The sequence below is a fragment of the Mastomys coucha genome, unplaced genomic scaffold (genome assembly GCF_008632895.1).
Source record: "Mastomys coucha isolate ucsf_1 unplaced genomic scaffold, UCSF_Mcou_1 pScaffold22, whole genome shotgun sequence".
NCBI classification, from domain to species: domain Eukaryota; kingdom Metazoa; phylum Chordata; class Mammalia; order Rodentia; family Muridae; genus Mastomys; species Mastomys coucha.
The window spans coordinates 81,821,041-81,840,840 of NW_022196905.1; the positions used below are offsets into that span (position 1 = coordinate 81,821,041).

The 19,800-nt window shown below is 39.8% G+C and overlaps 1 protein-coding gene across 2 annotated transcripts in view; it reads right to left on the bottom strand.

Moving 5' to 3' along the window:
* Nucleotides 1-19,800, bottom strand: part of Adamts3 (ADAM metallopeptidase with thrombospondin type 1 motif 3) — a 236,429-nt gene that overhangs the window by 14,456 nt on the left and 202,173 nt on the right. The window contains exons 9-17 of one of the 2 annotated variants that reach the window (XM_031342981.1): nt 19,491-19,634; nt 18,842-18,974; nt 17,436-17,549; nt 13,928-14,073; nt 12,636-12,811; nt 11,233-11,366; nt 8,635-8,758; nt 5,227-5,307; nt 3,349-3,512 (exon numbers count right to left, since the gene is read on the bottom strand). In XM_031342981.1, the coding sequence (XP_031198841.1) occupies nt 3,349-3,512; nt 5,227-5,307; nt 8,635-8,758; nt 11,233-11,366; nt 12,636-12,811; nt 13,928-14,073; nt 17,436-17,549; nt 18,842-18,974; nt 19,491-19,634 (1,216 nt within the window). Of the gene's footprint in view, nt 1-3,348; nt 3,513-5,226; nt 5,308-6,439; nt 6,524-8,634; nt 8,759-11,232; nt 11,367-12,635; nt 12,812-13,927; nt 14,074-17,435; nt 17,550-18,841; nt 18,975-19,490; nt 19,635-19,800 lie in introns of both variants that reach the window. The other variant, XM_031342980.1, reaches the window with a different exon arrangement.

The window sequence follows — 19,800 nt, forward strand, 5'->3', positions numbered from 1 at the left end:
TTCTCTGCTCACTCTCAGGGAATTCTTCCCCAGGTATTATGGATACTTAAAGAGCTTCCGGAGAGGCCCAGGCAGTGAGGGAAGAAGACCAGCTAGCTGCTACATGGGCAAGGTCAGCATGGTAGCTGAGGCCTTTCAATGGCCATTGGACTGGGCCAGGAAGGAAGAGTGGCCACTATAGACAAGCCTCGTGAGAGTCACAATGTCCCAGTGGTCTGGGAGCCTGCTTTTAGCTATACCATCCACACACACTACAGAGCAAGCTTTTGTTTATCTAATGTGTTAGGGAACTTTTCATGCAGTATCAGAAAATGAATTTTGATATATATGTGCAAAAATAACTTAGTTTATGTAAAATAGAGTATAAATGATTCATAAACCTAAGTGAATGTAAAACCTTTAGAAAATAAGAGAAATGTCTTAAGGTTATATTGTGCAAAACATTCTTCCATAACACCTTGTTGAGGATTGGTCTGGTGCTGTTAAATATTCAAATGCTAAATACTGGCCCCCAAGGTCTGGTTGCCCCATGAGTACATCCTCATATATGCCAAGTGATGTTACGTAAATTTCTCCCCAATTTAAAACTATTGGTTAAATAAAGGTGGATACAGCCAATTACTGCAGAAAATAGAGGTAGGCAGGGTTTCAGTTACTGGGGTTAGAGGTGGTGGTGATTGCAGTTAGGGACTATGAAAGGAGAGACAGAGGGAGAAGGGGGGAGAAAGAGAAAGAATAAGAAAGGACAGGAGGTCTCCATTTGATGTGATGCACCTCAGGAATGCACGGCCTAGTGAAAAGCCCACCTGTCCCCGAGGGCAGGCTGATGGAGCAGAAGTAACCCAGGCGAGACTCAGGGGTACAATGGCAATGCTGGACAGCCTGGGAAAGCTTGCTGCAGGCTCAGGATGGGAGACAGCTGCTGGAATCAGTCATGAAAGACTGAAATGGATACACTGAGATTCCATCCATACAAATTAAAATGGCTATCAGCAAGACAAAAAGGATAAGAGATATGGTGAAGATACAGAAAAAGAGAAACTTTGACCACCACCGTTCGCCACTATGGTGTGTGTGTGTGTGTGTGTGTGTGTGTGTGTGTGTGTGTGTATATATATATATATATATATATATATATATATATATATATATATATCATATGACCCTTCTATACCAGCCTTGTGTATATACTGAAATGAATCTAAATACCACAGAGATACCTGCATATCCATATTTACTGCAGCATTATCCATAGTATGAAACTAACCTAGATGCCCATCAACAGATGACCAGGGAAAAGAAGTATGGTGCATGTGAAACTGGGTTTTTATCCAGCCACAAAGAACAAACTTACAGCATTTTCAGAAAAAAAGAAAAAGTGTAGAAGTGATCATGCTCAGTGAAATAAGGCAGCCTCAGAAGAGAAATATTGCATACATGTTCCTCATTCCTCACATCCAGGGATATTATTATGTATGAATGTATATGTATATGAATGACACAGAAATAGAGGGGGAAAACAAGGGGTGAAGTTTTCAGAGAAAAGGGGAAACAAGGCAGTGTGCTTGGCAGGGAAAGGACAACAAATACAGAGTGTCTAGTCTCCAAATAGACATCTATCTGTAATGTCAATGCAGATAAACATACTATAGCAGAAAAGGACCAGCCATAGGAAGAAGCGTGTAAGGGTAGTGGGGGTGGATACGAGCAAAAGATGGCATGTAAAATCATAATGAAACTGATTCTTTCTTACAATAATTAAAATCAGGACTGTAAAATCCTTAAAAAGTAACTACATAAAACCTGCATGCCACATTCAGAGTTCTCACACAATGAGACTCTCATCATAAATAATGAAGTCCAGTACACAAAAATTCTGCTACCATGGGAAACACACTTCCAGTTTGTGAACCCCTTACTTTCCCATACTTTCCTTCTGGGACCTGAGAACTCCAAAGCTTTCTAACACTTTGGAGAGATTTTACACTTTTAATAATTTCAGTTGTAGCTGAAACAAAGCCTTCAGAAGTTCTGGAATATAACAGTCTCTTCACAAAGTTTGAAAATTATTGCTCATTTGTTTCCATCTTGCTTTCTGCAATTATGTTAAATCCCTAGAGGCTGCCCGATCCCTCTACATTATGAAACAGCACCCTCTATCGGCTGGATCTGCACAGGACCCATGGCTATAAGGAACCTTCCACTGCTTCCCATAGGCATTCTTAGAGCAGTTTCCCCAGGGACTGCTGAGTGTGTCTCCTAGACAGGATGAGCCCTCCTCAGGACTGTGACCACACTTAGAAGCAGGCACCAAGTGAGCTCAAGTGTGCTTCCACTGAAAGTGGCCAGGTCCTCTCACTGATAATCTCTCAACTCCCTAATGCATACTTCTCCAAAGCTTAACACAATCTGCATATAAACGACTTCTTTACACCCCTTCAACATTGCCAAAACACTGACAGTCATCTAAAATAACAGATTTTCATGCCACTGGCTTTTCTGGCTAAATTCTGGTATTTTCTGGTACATTTCTCAGACCACATTTCCTGCTTTTATAGGTCAAAAACTGCTTATATAGAATTCTTGATTCTAGATATTCCTTGTATACTATAAGTAATATGTTTATGCAACAAGTAAGTATAAAGATTAAGACATCTCTAAGTCAAATTACAAAACTGTAAGAAAGGAAGTTCTCCTTACAGAAGGCAAATAATCGTAGATTAAAAGGTACATCAAAACTGTCAATACCCTAATTCTACACTTCCTGTAGATATAGATAGCTGGCACTTTGGATAATTTGAAAGCCTCTGAAAGAACTCATTGATAATACACTCATACCCCAAACATTGAGAAAGGAAGTTCTCCTTACAGAAGGCAAATAATAGTAGATTAAAAGGTACATCAAAAATGCTTAGCTCGCCAGGTGGTGGTGGTGCACGCCTTTAATCCCAACACTTGGGAGGCAGAGGTAGGTGGATTTCTGAGTTCGAGGCCAGCCTGGTCTACAGAGTGAGTTCCAGGACAGCCAGGACTATACAGAGAAACCCTGTCTCGAAAATGCAAAAAAAAAAAAAAAAAAAAAAAAAAAAAAAAGCTAAGCTCATGACTATAAAAATCTTTTTGTTTCTGTTGCCTTTACCTTGTCATTCAAGAATAATATCATACGTATTAAACTATATGAGATGTATGAGAATGTTTCACATGGAACAGGGAGAAATAAATAGAATTACAAAAAGAAACAAAGAAATATCCAGTCACATATTTTAGCTAAGCGTGTTTTCAGGTAAGATAAATTATAAAATTATAAACAAAACCCAACCATGTAACATACCAGAACATGGTACATACCAGAACAATAACAGGGTCATGTAACGGCCCATCCGTATGAAGAGTTTCAATGTCATCTTCAATGTTATATTCCCACTCCACACCAAGATCTATGAAGGTCCGTGACTTGGCTTCCTCCCCTTTGCCATTTAAAATGTAGTGACCTGTGGCTTGGTTCTTAATGGCTAAATGAAAGGAAATGAGTGATGGGCACACATTTATCATATGGCAGTGTTCATGACTCAATGCAAGTCTCCCCCACTTTATTAATAAAGACCAGTGACTCCTCTTCCTTAGTAGTATCAAGTAGTCAAAATGAATGTTAGTTTGAATTGTTTCCCCATTCCCTTCTTTAGGCATTTAAACCACTGAGAAACATTCCTACTGAGTTAAAAAGATAAAATGGGTAAAAAACAATGTTTGCAAATATTCCCATTTGGAAACATTGTCAATGGATAAAAAAACAATGTTTGCAAATACTCCCATTTGGAAACATTGTCAATGGGTAAAAAACAATGTTTGCAAATATTCCCATTTGGAAACATTGTCAATGGATAAAAAATAATGATTGCAAATATTCTCATTTGGTCAAAGATATTAGCAGATTCTAACTCACTCATCCCATGTTTCCCTGGAAGGTGAAACAACTTTGGATATAGCAGATACTATTTGTTAATACAAACTATGTCTTTAAATGTTGATACATAGAGATAGCCACCCTAAAGAGCTGGTTTTCAGGTCAATCATTTTTTTGATGATAGTAAAATTGCCAGACCACTCAGAAATTGATATTGTAAGAAAAAATGTTTATTATTAATAGATCTTAATGCATTACAGATCTACTATTATTATAATATATAATACTTTTCTAGTGGGAAAAATAATAGATTAAATTTACAGGTTGCAAGTGTCTTATCAGTAAGAGAGAAAACACCTCACATTCCTAACATCACTAAAAACATATTTCTTTAAAACTACTTGTTTTATATTTATTTCTCTGAAGCTTTTAAGATAATGATTCCAAGAATAGTCTGAATTCTAGGATGAAGAATAGGATTATAAAAACTAGCAAAAGAACTATGAGCAAATGTTGGTTTGTTATGCCATCTGACAATAAATATAATTTAACCAAAATATGAGAATAAAAGCCAATTTGCTACAAAATTTCCTAGTGCTGGTGGCTAACTTTCAGATATCGTAGTGTGTGAACAGACTGCCCAGGTCTTAGCAGGACAGTCATGATTTAAAAACAAACTGCTATAGTAGTGAGCATTCTACATTATCCTCCCATATGAGAGAAACAGAATGTGGTCTGCATTTGTCTGTGCCAATCAAAAATTGATAACTTCCAGATACTAGGAAAAATTCACATTGGAATAGCAAAATTTTCCTTTGGCAGCTTTAAATCTATCCATTTGCCATCTTCAACAAACTATCCATCAGTCAACTTCAAGATAAAAACGATGATTTTTCTATTAACTTCCTTTAATGTGGTACATTGTATTTTTAGCATCTCCTAATTCAAAGCAAAATATGATTAATAAATATAAACTTGTAAAATTGTTTTCTCAGGAGTTATGAAGCAATTCCTTTTTCTACCATAAGAATTTTAAGTTTCAGTTTTAAACATTTATTTTAATGTAAAGATAGTTAAGATAACTCATTAAACTTCACATATTTGATTAATGACTTTAGATATAATCCTCATCCTCACATGTATATGTATGAATAATATACACACACAAATATATATACATACATGTATATATGTATGTATATATATACATATATATATATATATATTAAGAGTACATATATACATACACTCCATGTGTAGTGTCTTTGACATTTAAAGTTGATGTGCATGGAAAGGCAATGCCAGCAGACAGAAACACTTACCAAGAACATGAGGAGAAGCCTCGTCTTCTTGGATTAACACATGTCTAGCACCAGGGGGTATATCAAACATCTTAAGGTACCCTTAGCATGTGTAGTGAATGTTGGAGGAAGCAGAGAAAACAAAAGCAACACTATGGTTAGTCCAGCACCGCACCCTTAACCTGCCCCTGCATGCAGAAGAGGGCATCCATAAATGGAAAGGAGCATCTCGGAGACTAACCCCACAGTGTGGAGACATCCTGCAAGAGGAAAATTCATAGGTTATGCTGACCTATGAGTTGCATCAATAATTCAGGCAAACGGTTTCGCTTTTCTGAGTCACCCTGGGTGGTTCTAGCTTTTATAACCACTTTTTAAAGAAGTTGTTAGGTGGTGAACTGGAGATATTTCTTCTGCCTATATATTGTTATAAAAGGCTAGCATATATTGAAATGTTTTAGGATTTAGATACCCATTTGAAAGAAATACTTACAAAAGAAAGACTGAACACAAGGTGTTTATTGTGTTCTGCTTTTACAAATGCTTCAATCTCAATCTTATAAACTAGGGAATATAAATTAATACCCTTAAATTGACTATTGGAACTTAATATTATCATAAGCCCTATAATTATATTAAAAATCACTTACAGTCCTGTCCATAACTATATATCAACAATGGAACAAATCGAGAAGCAGAGATGCTATATCTTGTGTTCAATAAAAATAAATTAGTCAGATCCAGGTGAGGTGAGACCTGCTTATACCCCAGCAGTTTTTGAGGCTGAGGCAGGATAATCTTGAGCTTGAAATTTTCAGTTTAGGAAGATGCTGTCTCTAATAAAAATGAATATAGGAAAGTATGAAATCTAAACTTTAGTATATTACAAAGTACCTAGTTCATATAATCCAGGACATATGTAAAAATAAATCCAGATAGAAATATATAATTGCTGATAGAATCAGAAAAAATTTTGTCATCTGTATATGTATGGTTAAAATTCACCTATAGGTAGACTTACCCAACTCTTATATAATATTTATTAGGGTCCAAAGTAAATCACCTAGCATCAGGGTTTTCAGTGCCTTAACCTGAGGTACAGCGCAACACAGGAGCTATACTGTTTGCCTGAGTGAGGATTGGCTAAGAGCAACATGCTTAAGATGCCCCGGAGTGCACAGCAGTGTGTGGTCATTTATGGATGCCCATCTTTCTGCAGTGTGCTACAACTTACCCAGTACATTTTTAGTTTCTCTTGTTTCAGCAAGAGAAATATTACGAGCTCCTTTGGGTAAAACAAACGCGCCTCTCGTCTTCCCTTAAACAGAATGTCGTTAATTAGTGGAGGTTTCATGTTTATCAAAGTCTTGCTATTTCACTGACTACCCCATAAGCCATAACAGATTTTATTGGGCAAGATATAAAACACGTTCTGAACCTCTAAAAGTGTTCAAGTCAAAATGCGTTTACAGTAGTTAGCAAGTGCTGATAAACTGTTAATAGTCAATGAAAGTAAGACTGAGCGTAAGTGCAGAATGATGGAGATGATTTGAGGTTGGATACTTGCAGATTTCATTTTCCAGAAACGTGAGTTCCTTATGGCATCTCTTGCTTAAATGTTTGCCTGTTGGAAAAGGTTAATTAGTCTATTGGATGACTCTGGAGACATTCACGCAAAGAAATGGAGGCTAGGCTATCTCTGACCACTTTGAATCTGAGTGACTCAGGGGACATGTCACATGTTCTTCTGACCTTGATTCTTGCTGAGCATGTTTTTTTTTTTTGAGGTGGTCTGAAAAACAGTATCATGTCTTTATATCATACAAGATGTGGAAAGAATTATTATAGTAGAAGAAGAGGTTTCCTTACATTAATTCATCCTGAAAATAAAACCAATTATTCCACGCCCCCCAAATAGAAAAATAAATGTGACTTCATTAAAGCAAGTATATTTCACCCTCTCATTGGACTGCAGAAAAAAAATTATAGTTGATGCTCACAAAGTATAATATTTGAACTTCAGTTCTGTGTGCTTTGTTAAAATAATGCAGAAGCCCAGCCAGAAGTGGCATTATTTGCTTCCAAATACATTTTAAAGTAAAAACCACGGTAATTCATCATGATGGAATAGCAAAGACATTAAGGATCACAGACCATATTTGAAAATGGCTACCTAGCTCTGTCATCCAAAACACATCCCAGAGTAAACCTGATATTAAAATTCCCCAAAGTCAGGTAGCCAGGGTATAATTTGTATAAAAGGGAACAACATGGACTGCTCCATTTAGATGAAGACTAACATATCATTTTTATGCATTCCTCTATAGCTTATAATTGCTTAAAGTAAGCCAATTTTTAAATGATTTATTTACTTTATGCATATGGATGTTTTGCCTCCATGTATGTCTGTGTACCACCTGAGTGCCTGGTACCTGCAGAGGTTAGATGGTTGTGAGCCACCACGTGGGGTGCTGGGAACAGAGCCTGGCTCCTCTGGAAGAGCAGCCAGTGCTATCAACCTGTGAAGCAATTCCCAGTCCCAAACTAAACTTCTTTGTGTTCTCTCATCCCATCAGACACTATGTTGATAATGTCAAAGGATAATCAAGAGAATCTTCATGCCAACATCATGTCATATTTACCTCTAGCTGCTAAATTCCATGAAACATTTTCCCAATAAACCCTCATCAAATAGATGACTATTTGTTATACTGTATAAATGTTTGTATGCAAATATTATGGAAATTCTTATATAATTTATTCAACTACAAATATTTTTCCTATTATCTATTGCATGAGGATAGCTATCTAGTCCATCTTTGGGATCCTTGATGTGTATAAAACTTCAGGTTCATGGTTGTGAGGGTCACAACAGATCATGCATATGAGCAACCATATCTCAGATGATTATTTGATTGTATCTCTTATTTTCTCTTTGTCTTTTCCATACAATATTTCTCTATTTTGTTTAAAATAAACTGTTAAAGATTCTGTTTTATTAATGCTAGCTTCATAAATATACCAAGAAGATAAAATTGCTTGCTTTTAAATTAAAATAAGCGAAAATGATACATGTTAAAAGTTATATTTAAACTTTATAACATTTTATATTTCCAGATGATGAATTATGTGCCACATATATTCAAAATTAACCTTTAGTCCCATTCACATTTAATTAAATTCAAAATAACATATAACACAGATTTTGTTTCCCCTAAGCACTAAAAGTACTAGAGCATCCCTTACATTAACTTAGTAGTTATTTTTCTTAGGATTGCTATGAAATATGAATTCAAAGTCTTATTTCTTAATAATTTCTATTTACAGTACTTTAAAAAAATATTTGTTAGGTTCTATGGTACACACTGAAAAAGATCCCCATGACAAACATCAGAGAAGGGTCTCAAGTTGAGAGAACACTCATCTTACCAAGTTTCCTGGGGGTTCTGCTAAATGTCCCCTTCACAGTTCGACAGTGGGAATTGTCCCCTCCACAGACCCCACACTTATCCTCAACCTTGTTGGAGCCGATTTCTTTATCACAGCCCACTTTCTGTGGAGAGAAGATGTTAAACACGGCTAATTTTAATGTGCCACATAGCAAACTACAGAGCACAGGATGATGAACCCTTTATTAGTGATGGTGCACAGCCAGCAAGCTTTTGCGCAGGACTTCCACTGTTCTCATGATTTCTCAGACCCCAGGTTTTTAAAGAACTAGTGTGAAATCAAATGACAAAAGGAACCACAATCTTGTCAATAAGTGACAAATGCCTTTCCTAATGAAGTATTTTCCCAGGATGAGATTCCCAAGATAGTTGTCCTCCTCACCAAGCAAGATTTATAAGCAAAGAAGTAGGTTGATCCTGGGTAGAAAAATGGCAAATCAAGAACATGTTGTCTGGTCCATGCTATTCACATATTCATAAAGACTTATGGTAATGTGGCAAGCTATAAAATGGTGTTATCCTTTAAAGGTAAGTTGGGATGTGAAATAAAGTTTCCCCCAAAATACAAGATATTCTCATAAAACCCTGAAGGAATAAAGTTAAAAGACATTTTAGAAGTGGAAAAAATTCAAATAATTATTTAACTTTACATTAACAGAGAGAAGGGTTAGAGATCAATATTTATACACAACCGGGAGCCAGGTGAAGGCAGCCATAGCAATGGAGAAGGGCAGTGAAAGCTCAGTGTGGGCGAGGCCTCAAACATCAGGTGAGGTGACATTTTCACAGTCAGTAGGCAACGACTGCAGGCTTTCTGGACTCGATAGGACTTTTAAGTAAATGTGGTATAAGGCAGATTATTATACTTACAAGTTTGATATAAAAATGGGCAAGGGACACACATTTAGTACTAGTGACTGCCTCCTCCTATCTTCAGTTCCTAGTCTCTCTTCTCCTTCTACCTTATAGCATGGATGACTCAACAGGAGGATGCCATCTCTACATTTGATCTTTTCTGACCCAGCCCAGAACCATCAGCCAAAGCATCTAAACTCATTTAGTTAAAAGTGATGACAATCACATTTGACTATCACCATTCATATCTATTCTTAAGCATTTTATGTTGGAAACTTAATCCCCAATTCAAAAGTAGTGAGACTCATGGCTTAGTTAAGGTGGGAAGCCATGTGTGGGCTGACAGGTGGGTGCTGACAGGTGTGGGCTGAAGACAGGTGTGGGCTGACAGGTGTGGGCTGACAGGTGGGCTGTAGAGTAAGATGTTATCTCAAGACAACAAGACAAACTAAATAAAAAGCTGCCATAATTAGATCTTGAGGCTTCTCACTTCATCGAAGAATTTTAATGTTCTTGTTGCAGAGATGGGAAGGTTAGCAAGAGAGTGGGTGTGTCCTAAGAGTGACTGCCTCTTCCTATCTTCAGTTCCTAGTCTCTCTTCCCCTTCTACCTTCAAGCATGGATGACACCATCATCAAATTTGGTCTTTCTCGACCCAGAACCACCAGCCAAAGCACCTAAACTCATTTAGCATGAGCTTTGCTTTCTTTTGGTTTTATAAATTACCCAGCCTGTGGTATTCTGTTACAGCAACACAACAGCAGGCTGCAGTTTTGCTAAGTGAAAGGAAATGGATGTTCGCTACACTGTTCCAGTTAAAGTGGATGCTTACAGTAACAGCTACATATGAACAAGGAAACAAAGTGCAGTATAAAAAGACTAAATGAGACAAAGCTTTTTCATTGCCTGCATTTTTGGGCCTGACATAGAATTCAGCATTTACATATAGAGCCATTTGGAAGATATGGTAAAAAGAAAAGGATTTCTGTATTAATCTTTTAAACAAACTTAGAATTGGATTTTTATTAAAATAATATTTAAACTAAAATGTAATACACATACATGAATCAAAGGATCCTAACTATAGTTATTTTATAATGGGGGGAATCAATGCCTCTCTCAGATACCAAATAAGCTCAAGGATGCTGGGAATGCTGGAGGTTGCTGAGGGATGCTGGGGGGTACTGGGGGTGCTGGGAGGTATTGGATGATGCTGTGGGATGCTGAGGCATGCTATGCGATGCTAGAGGATGCTGTGATATGCTACAGATGTAGGGAAGTGTTGGTAGATGCTGTGGGATGCTGGAAAGTGTTGGAGGATGCTGAGGGATGCTGGAAAATGCTGTTGGATGCTGAGAGATGGTGGGGATGCTGGGGGATACTAGGGGATGCTGGGGGTGTTGGGGGATGCAGGGGATGCTGTGGCATGCTGGGAGGTGTTGGAGGATGCTGAGGGATTCTGGAAAATGCTGTTGGATGCTGGTGGATGCTGAGAGATGCTAGGGGATGATGGGAGGTGTTGGGGGATGCAGGGAATGCTGTGGCATGCTGGGCGTGTTGAAGGATGCTATAGGGTCCTAGGGAATGCTGGGGGTTGCTGGAGGATGCTGGAGGATGATGTGGGATGCTGGACGATGCTGTGAGATGCTGTAAGATGTTGTGGGATGCTGGGGTATGCTGGAGATTGCTGTGGGATGCTGTGGAGGCAACAGTTTGAACTCACCACACACTCTCCTCGCACACATATGCTGTATGGATCTTTGTAAGAGCAGCGCGTTCCATCGTGCACCAGTTGTTTCATGTAAGCAACATCCCCGGTCTCCTTGGACTGACAGTAAAGATGGCATCTTTTCTTGGCTGCATAAGAAGCAGGATTAAATTAATAATTTTTATAAAATAGGATGTGTGACCAGCACAATTTACTTTAAGATATAACATTTCAATACGGGTTCCTGAAAAGAAGATGAAACACCGGGTGAATACAGCAGGGAGAAGGTGAAAAGTGCAGATATGCCACCATGCATATTTGTATCAATATGAATGATTGATGACTTTATGTCATCTAAAGTAGACCATTGTTGCATTAATAAGGAATATTAATTTGGTAGGGACATCAGTCAGATATAGACTGAAGCTACCCCAGGCAGGTTATGCTGGCAAACCCTGACATTCCCTACATTAGCTTTTTAGTAAACTTTCCCTCAAAGCCAATTTCACTTTCTTAACATTCTAAACACTGACTGCCTCACTCTTCGCTCTCATCCTATCACTCAGCTGATATCTGTGCCCTTTGTAGCATCTGCATAATTGGTAATGTACGTTGACTCACTTCACTAAAGTAAATTAGAAAATAATGCATCTATTCTAAAATGTTCAACTTTGACCCATCCATGCTTGCATTTCCTTTAAAAGAGCACTCAGCTGAATTCAGTGGTATATACACACTGAACAGCCACACAGAGATAAGAAATTTCACTTTGAGCCCATCTAACCCAGAATTTAATTGGAAGGATTCAAGCATTAGAAGAAAATTTCCAGAAATATTTTTTTTGTGGTTTTTTCGAGACAGGGTTTCTCTATGTAGCCTTGGCTGTCCTGGAACTCACTCTGTAGACCAGGCTGGCCTTGAACTCAGAAATCCACTTGCCTCTGCTTCCCAAGTGCTGGGATTAAAGGCGTGCACCACCACTGCCTGGCACTTTTTATTTTTCCAGGAATATTTTTAATAACTAGGTTAGACAAGGCTATGAAGTCTTTAATACATGGGCACCTTGTTTTTCCCTTTCTGTTTTCATCCTGACTTGGCTATCAATAAACTACTTTCCCTGTGCTGGGCTTATTTCTTAGTTGAGGATTTCAGTTGAATCAGGTGATTCAATGTCATTTCCCATGGGGGTGGTGACAGGGCTATTTGCCAGATATCGTGTCTGTCACCATACCTCCCTCTCAGGAGAAAGGCACTCTGCAGCCTGATTCTTGGGAATCTGGAATGCCTGGCCTCTGTAAGTACCCGGCTTCTTATGTTACCACACAGGCAGGACTCAAGAGTGCGAGGGCATGGTGTCGGCAAGGCTTACACACTAAGTGACCATCCACACAGCAGGCAAAAGAATGGTATGCACTCACAGTCGGGGTGTTCATGCGGCAGCCAGTGGTGTTTGGTATTCTGGTAGTCAAAGTGTGAGTTACGCTGTTGGCACTGCTGGGCCCTGAAGTCCTCAAAGTGCTTTTGGCATTCTTCTGTATTACAAAGCTGGTACTCAAAATTAACACCAGGGCAGTCCTGCCCACCATTGATGGGCCTAGAGAAAAGACAATGTTTCAAAGGCTGCCTGGCATCAGGCCAGCAGCTCAGGCCCACAGAAGCAGTGCTGCTGGGCAGAGAGCCAAGGGTCTGAGCTGCCAGCACTGGCTGAATGGTACCCGTACTTCCAATGTCTAGAGTCTCTTCAAATGGACCCTACTCCTTGTGCTGAGGGGTAAAGATTTTCCCCCTTCCCCCAGTAACACAACATAACTTAGTTTTCAAATGGTTTGTTTTATCTATGAAAGATGAAAATCATGCACGTGAACTCAAGGAAACGATATTTCTGACCATGTATAAAATCTGCAAGTGCCACTCCAAGAAAAGCCGAGCCTATAATCCTGTGTCTTTACTTCCTCCTATGTCAAATGCAAAATGGAATGGTTTTCCCAACAAGGAAACGGTCAGGATTCGATGGCATGGCATTCTGAAAGCACTTAGAATAGATCGTGGCTCGTGGTGGACGTGTAACTCTCACTGCCTTGCTTTGCAGTGTTATTGTTACTTCTAATCTTCTAATGCTGCCTGTGGAGACCATATGCAGCCATCAGAAGTCTCTACACAAGTCATGTGCAGACACATCATTCTGCCAGCACAGAGACAGGGCTGCTCGCAGGTTAAACCCCAGCCGGAAAGTCAGCAAGGCCAAGCTGGGTAAGCCCATCACTTCCAGGCTCACACGAACTTTATCAGGTTGAGTGGATGGATGTCTTTTCTTCTCAGAGTCCCTACCGGACTGCCCTCTTCCCATCTTTCTGTGCTTCTACACTGAAGCAGCTGAACCAACCTTCTGGAACTCGGCTGATGTTATTGGTGCTTCTGCCCAGTGCCTCTCTGCTTCTTCATGGAAACGTCACAGATGACAGGGCACACACTATCTACTCTCTCTGGTCAATTCCTTAATACTTCCATATGTCATTTCTTCAAAAAAGAAACCTCTTCATTTGTGTGTCTCTTGCTCATCACTGCCTACTCTCCACCGCTCTGGCGGTGAGCAATACTTTCCATATCCTCTGTTTTTCAAGTGAGATCAAAGAAGAGAAAACACTAGTAACAACAATGAATCACTGCCTGGTGTATCAAAGAGCAATGGGAATTATGGGGCCATACTCACGTGGGATTATTGCATTGGCGTGTTCTAAAACGAACACCGGTTCCACACGTCCTAGAACAGGAGCCAAATTTGGTCCACGACCCCCAGTTGCCATCTTGCTTTTGCTGGTTAGCATTCTTCCACATGCAGTGTCCTTTATAGCACCACTTACGGAAACAAAAGAAGGTAATTATGAGTCATTAAAAGGCATTATTCAGGGACCACTTATTGGAAGGTCTTCTACTCTTACTCCCTTCCAGTTAAAGATGGATTTAAAGTATACATAGCCATTTGCTGCACAAAGGGATCCTATCAAAAGGATAATTTAGATCCATCAATTTTGGGGAGAGCTTTTTTGTGGCTTTTTTAATTATATAGTTTCTTTATTTACATTTCGAATGTTATCCCCTTTCCTGGTTTCCCCTCAGAAAACCCTGTATTCCCTCCTCCCTACTCCTGCTTACCCACCTACCCACTACCACTTCCTGGCCCTGGCATTCCCCTACACTGGGGCATAGAGCCTTCACAGGACCAAGGGCCTCTCCTCCCACTGATGACCGATGAGGCCATCCTTTGCTACATACGCATCTGAGGCCATGAGTCCCACCATGTGTACTTTTTGGTTGGTGGTTTAGTCCCTGGGAGCTCTGGGGGTACAGGTTAGTTCATATTGTTGTTCGTCCTATGGTGCTACAAACCCCTTCAGCTCCTTGGATCCTTTCTCTAGTTCCTCCATTGGGGACCCTGTGCTTAGTCCAATGGTTGGCTGCAAGCCTCCACCTCTGTATTTGTCAGGCATTGGTAGATCCTCTCAGGAGACAGCTATAATAGGCTTCTGTCAGCAAGCACTTGTTGGCATCCACAATAGTGTCTGGGTTTGGTGACTGTATATGGGATGGATACTCAGATGGGGCAGTCTCTGGATGGCCATTCCTTCAGTCTCTACTCCACACTTTGTCTCTGTAAGTCCTTCCATGGGTACATTGATCCCCCTTCTAAGAAGGACCAACGTGAAATATCCACACTTTGGTCTTCCTTCTTCTTGAATTTCTTGTAGTTTGTGGATTGTATCTTGGATATTCTGAGCTTCTGGGCTAATATCCACTTATCAGAGAGTGCATACCATGTGTGTTCTTTTGTGATTGGGTTACCTCACTCAGGATGATATTTTCTAGTTCCAACCATTTCCCTAAGAATTTCATGAATCCATTATTTGCATTCATAATGGCTGAGTAGTACTCCACTGTGTAAATGTACCACATTTTCTGTATCCATTCCTGTGTTGAGGGACATCTGGGTTCTTTCCACCCTCTGGCTATTATAAATAAGGCTGCTATGAACATAGTGGATCCATCAATTCAAGACTAAAATTAAAAAGCTAAATTTGGGGCTGGTTAAGAGTGCTCACTGCTCTCCAGCAAAGGGCTTGGGTCCTGTTCCCATACTCCACATGGCGCACCTCACAACCATCTGTAATTCCAAGTCCAGGGGATCAGATGCCCTTTTCTGGTATCTGTGGGCACCAGAAAGATACTGGGCACTCACTCACATATACATACACACACACACACACACACACACACACACACACATATATATATATGTGTGTGTGTGTATGTATATATATCTGTCCAGTGCTAGGCATTATCAAGGAATCTCACAAGTAGCATTGCAGTTGTATTAACCCCTCTTTCTTCATACACTCCCATGGCCTCTAAATAATTCATGAATTTTTGAATACCTTGATTATACTTATCTAAAAGGTAAATCTAACCCATGTATTTCTCAGATTCATAACTTAATATTCTATGAAGCTAAAGGTGTACATCACTAAAAATAAAGCTTTTTTATAAAAGGAAGATAACATTTACTCAGATAAGTTTTGAAATGGTATGTCACAAATGAGTGGCCTACCCAGCAGATATCATTCTTGGCTTCACTTCTCATTGCTTCTATCAGCAGGGGTTTAAATACTAATATGCCCCCTTTAAAACAATGACATCCAAATATGCCTCAACTTCAAAATTAATTAAGTTGGTTCAGAGTGTATTTGGCTTTCAAAGCACCTTTAGCTTCATAGAATATTAAATTATGAATCTGAGAAATAGATGAATTAGATTATGTTATTTATCTTTTAGATAAGTATAATCAAGGTATTCAAAAATTCATGAATTATTTAGAGGCTGTGGGAGTGTATGAAGAAAGAGAGGTTAATACAACTACAATGCTACTTGTGAGATTCCTTGATAATGCCTAGCACTGGACAGATACACACTCAGAGGGAATAGATTGCTTTCTTTCCAAAAATTTCAAATGCCTTTTTGTACACTACAGGCAAAAAAGTTTTTTAAAAGCCTTTATACTGGGACATAATTATAGCAGAGGAGTTAGATACTAAAACTGATTATAACATAACCTTTTAATAAGTCAAAAGTGATTTTACTCATTATTGCTTTTATTTTTAGTTGAAGGCATATTTATTAACTCTTCCCAAAGCAAGACACTATATATAATGTAGTTGCCACAGTATGTGACAGAATGCAAGTGCTTGTAGTAGCAGATTTTTATTAGTATGCATACTTCATATAAGAATCGTTCATGTATGTTTGAAATCAACCTTCTAAGAAGGTAAAAGTTGCATTAATCTTTTCTGTCAGCATTTGGTCCTATCTACAATCTATTATTTCTAGACTAGTCAAGGCTCTTCGACTTGCATTCTTAGCATGCCTTTGTTTTGGGCTCTTTGCCCTTAAGAGAAGCACACCTTGGCATCCCGCCAGTTTCTAAGTATTCAATCTCAACTACACACTCTGAGATTTAAAACGTTTGGGCATCCTTCCCCGAGGAGTGAGGCCAAATCTTCTGTATAAATTCACATGCCTTTATTTCTGGGCAGCTCTCACAAGGGAGGCCACGCCAGCAAGTAAATCAGACCCCAGTAGCAGGGGCCAGAGATCTGTTGTCCCTACTGCCTTTCCTCTTGGCCACAGAGTGGCAAATGGTCTGATCCCCCCAGGCCCAAAAGCATCTAATGTCTGGGCCTGTGAAAGTGACCTTATTCAGTAAAAGATTCTTTGTAGACACAATTCAATTAAAGATTTTAAGTTCAAAAGATAATCCAGGAGTGTCTAGGTAGGCTCAAACCATCATGAAAAGATTCAGAAAGTGACAGAGGGAATATACACCTACTGTCAGAGGTCAGCAGGGTATGGCCACGATGTGGGAGGAAGGTAGCCAGAAACCCTGAGAGGAGAGGAAACCATGGCCATACAGGGAGCAACATCTACATGCAGACTTCACTTCTTGCCCTCAAGAATTATTACATAACAAACTTCTAGGGTTTTAAACCATCAACTTTGTGGCAATTTGTGGTGGCAGCCACGGAGACTAGTACACTATCTCAGTGAGTTACCATAAGGAACCTACAGGTGCTACCTAAGGATTACAGGCCAGCAGCAGTCATCATTTACAAGACTTTAAAAAGTTCCTCCACGGCACTCACTGGAGCTTAACCAGCAACCACACTCACCTTTCCAGTAGCACACTCAGTTCCATCAAGTGGGGGCCCCTTCTTAGTCTTACAGAAGTATGGGTTATCAGGGTGGCTGCACCACAGCTGTTTACACGGGTCAAAGGTTCGGAACTGGAAGAAAAAGAAGCAAACAATGGATGACCTTTCAGACAGTGGGACCTTTGCCAACCGTGTTTTCTATATGTCTTCTTTGTGTCATAGTATTCGGTGGAGGGGGGGACGGGGGGGTTGTTTTAATTTCAAGTTGATAGCCAAAGTGGTAACATGTCTAGAAATAAGCACTGGCATTAGGGTTCCAAGTCGGAATGGTCTGTTCTGAAGCAGCAATGGCAAGTGTAAGATGCCCGTATTGTGCTGCATACATTAACTACATCATCCCACTTCATCCCCACATAAACTGTATATACCATCGTCACCCACAGTTCAGATGCAATAAAACTAAACCAGAGATGTCACAGATTGTACTCCAGTTCATGGATTTAGTGTCAGACCTGACATACTCTGTCCGACATCCATTATTATAGTGTCTAACTACTGAAAAGTAGAAACGTAAACTAAAACCACACAAAACAGAGCTTCATTTTGAAGCCTTGGCTGGTCCTGCATATAGTAAATAGCTGAATGAAGCCTGGCTTCAAACTCATCATCCTCCTGCCTCAGTCTTGCAAGTGCTGTGATTCTAGGCATGCACCCACATACTTTTCACAGTATTCCATTTGAGTTTCATCTAATATATCAGGGCAATCATTTTCTATAGCCACAAACATATAGACTACTGGCCATCATGATACAGAGAAGCTCAATGTCATCTTAGAAGGTAAGAAAAGCTGGGGGAAGAGCAGGGCTTGAGTGTCTGGAACCGGAGAGCCTTGGGCCATGTGCAGCTAGCTCTGTGTCTTACCAGGTCTAAGTGATTGGCCTGAGAAGTTCTGCAATCTCGATTTTTTCATCCTAAAGATAAAAGCCTTGAAATCTTTCTGCCACCACTTTTGCAATATGTGTACAAATATGCACGCATGCACACATTTGCATACACATATATAAACACTAATGTATGTATCTGTAACAACAGCTGTAATTTTAAAAGCTATGAATTTGAAAAAGAGCAAGGAGGGGTATTTGGGATGAGGCAATGGTGGAATGATATTATAATCTAGAAAAAAAACAAAAGAAATAATTATAAACTAAAAACCTTTGATCTCTCCATCTCCTTCCTTATCTCTCATGAGGATTAATTTGGGCTATGTACTCAAAGCATCTACTTTAGCTCCATCAACAGAGCAAACACAAGGTAACCACAGATATTTTCACACTTGTATCAGTGAGTTTGCAAAACCCACCCAACAGGAATGGCCCAGGCAGATTTCAAGATAAGATGTCTAAGTTGACAATGGGTCACATACCGCAGTACACATTTTGTAGCCAACACCAAAATCAAAACGGCATTGCTCATCCATAGAATAATTAATTCCAGGAAGTTCTGGGAGTTTGGGCCAGTCGTGTTCAAAGGGGTCATCAAGGAGACAGTCATAAGAACTGTGGGAGGAAAGCAATAAGTGCACTTAAATTCTCAGGAAGAGGACTCTCAGCCCCAATTCTCTAGAGTTTGTTCAGCAAATAGGGCAGGTTCCCAGACACATGGATTTTAAGGATTTGGGTTTTATTTTACTCATCTTTCATCTCTGCTAATTCTGGGAAAGGGAACCAAGCACACCTCTGGGATATAGTGGTGCTATGGCAGCGTTAGTCATATCACCAAGTGATCCTATATTAAGTGTGGCAGTCCTACACCATAGGACTGCGAGGTATAAACAGGGTTAAAAGCAGGCACCCTATATACACACCTTGTCTCCATCCTCAAGATAAATCTGACCACCAGTCACAAGGAATATACCCCACCCCAAGGAAGCCCCACACCAGATAAAACCACTCTTAAGTTCTAGGCTCATGGCTTAACCCATTGTATGACATTGGAGAATCTTTTGGGTCAACACCTCTGAAGTCATGTGTTTAGCCTATGCAACAGGGTATGACATGCAGTGAGGCACATACTGGATGTATCGTTTCAGTTCCTGACCACTGCATCTGGACCAGTGGTAGCGATGGAAGGCAGCTTGCACCAGCGGTGCCATGACACTGCCCATGGCAGTCTCATCGCCACAGCGGTTGCCTTGCCCGTCATGCTCCATGCCCAACCTAGAACACAAAGGAGACCTCCTGGGTAAGAATCATAGATCCATGCCTTGAACTTCCTTTTCTCAGAACACACACTGGGAAAGACATAGTTTTTCAACTCAACATGGCTTCCTTGGAAACACCATGGACACTGAAACTGAGAGCAGTCTAATGAAATGCGTTTCTT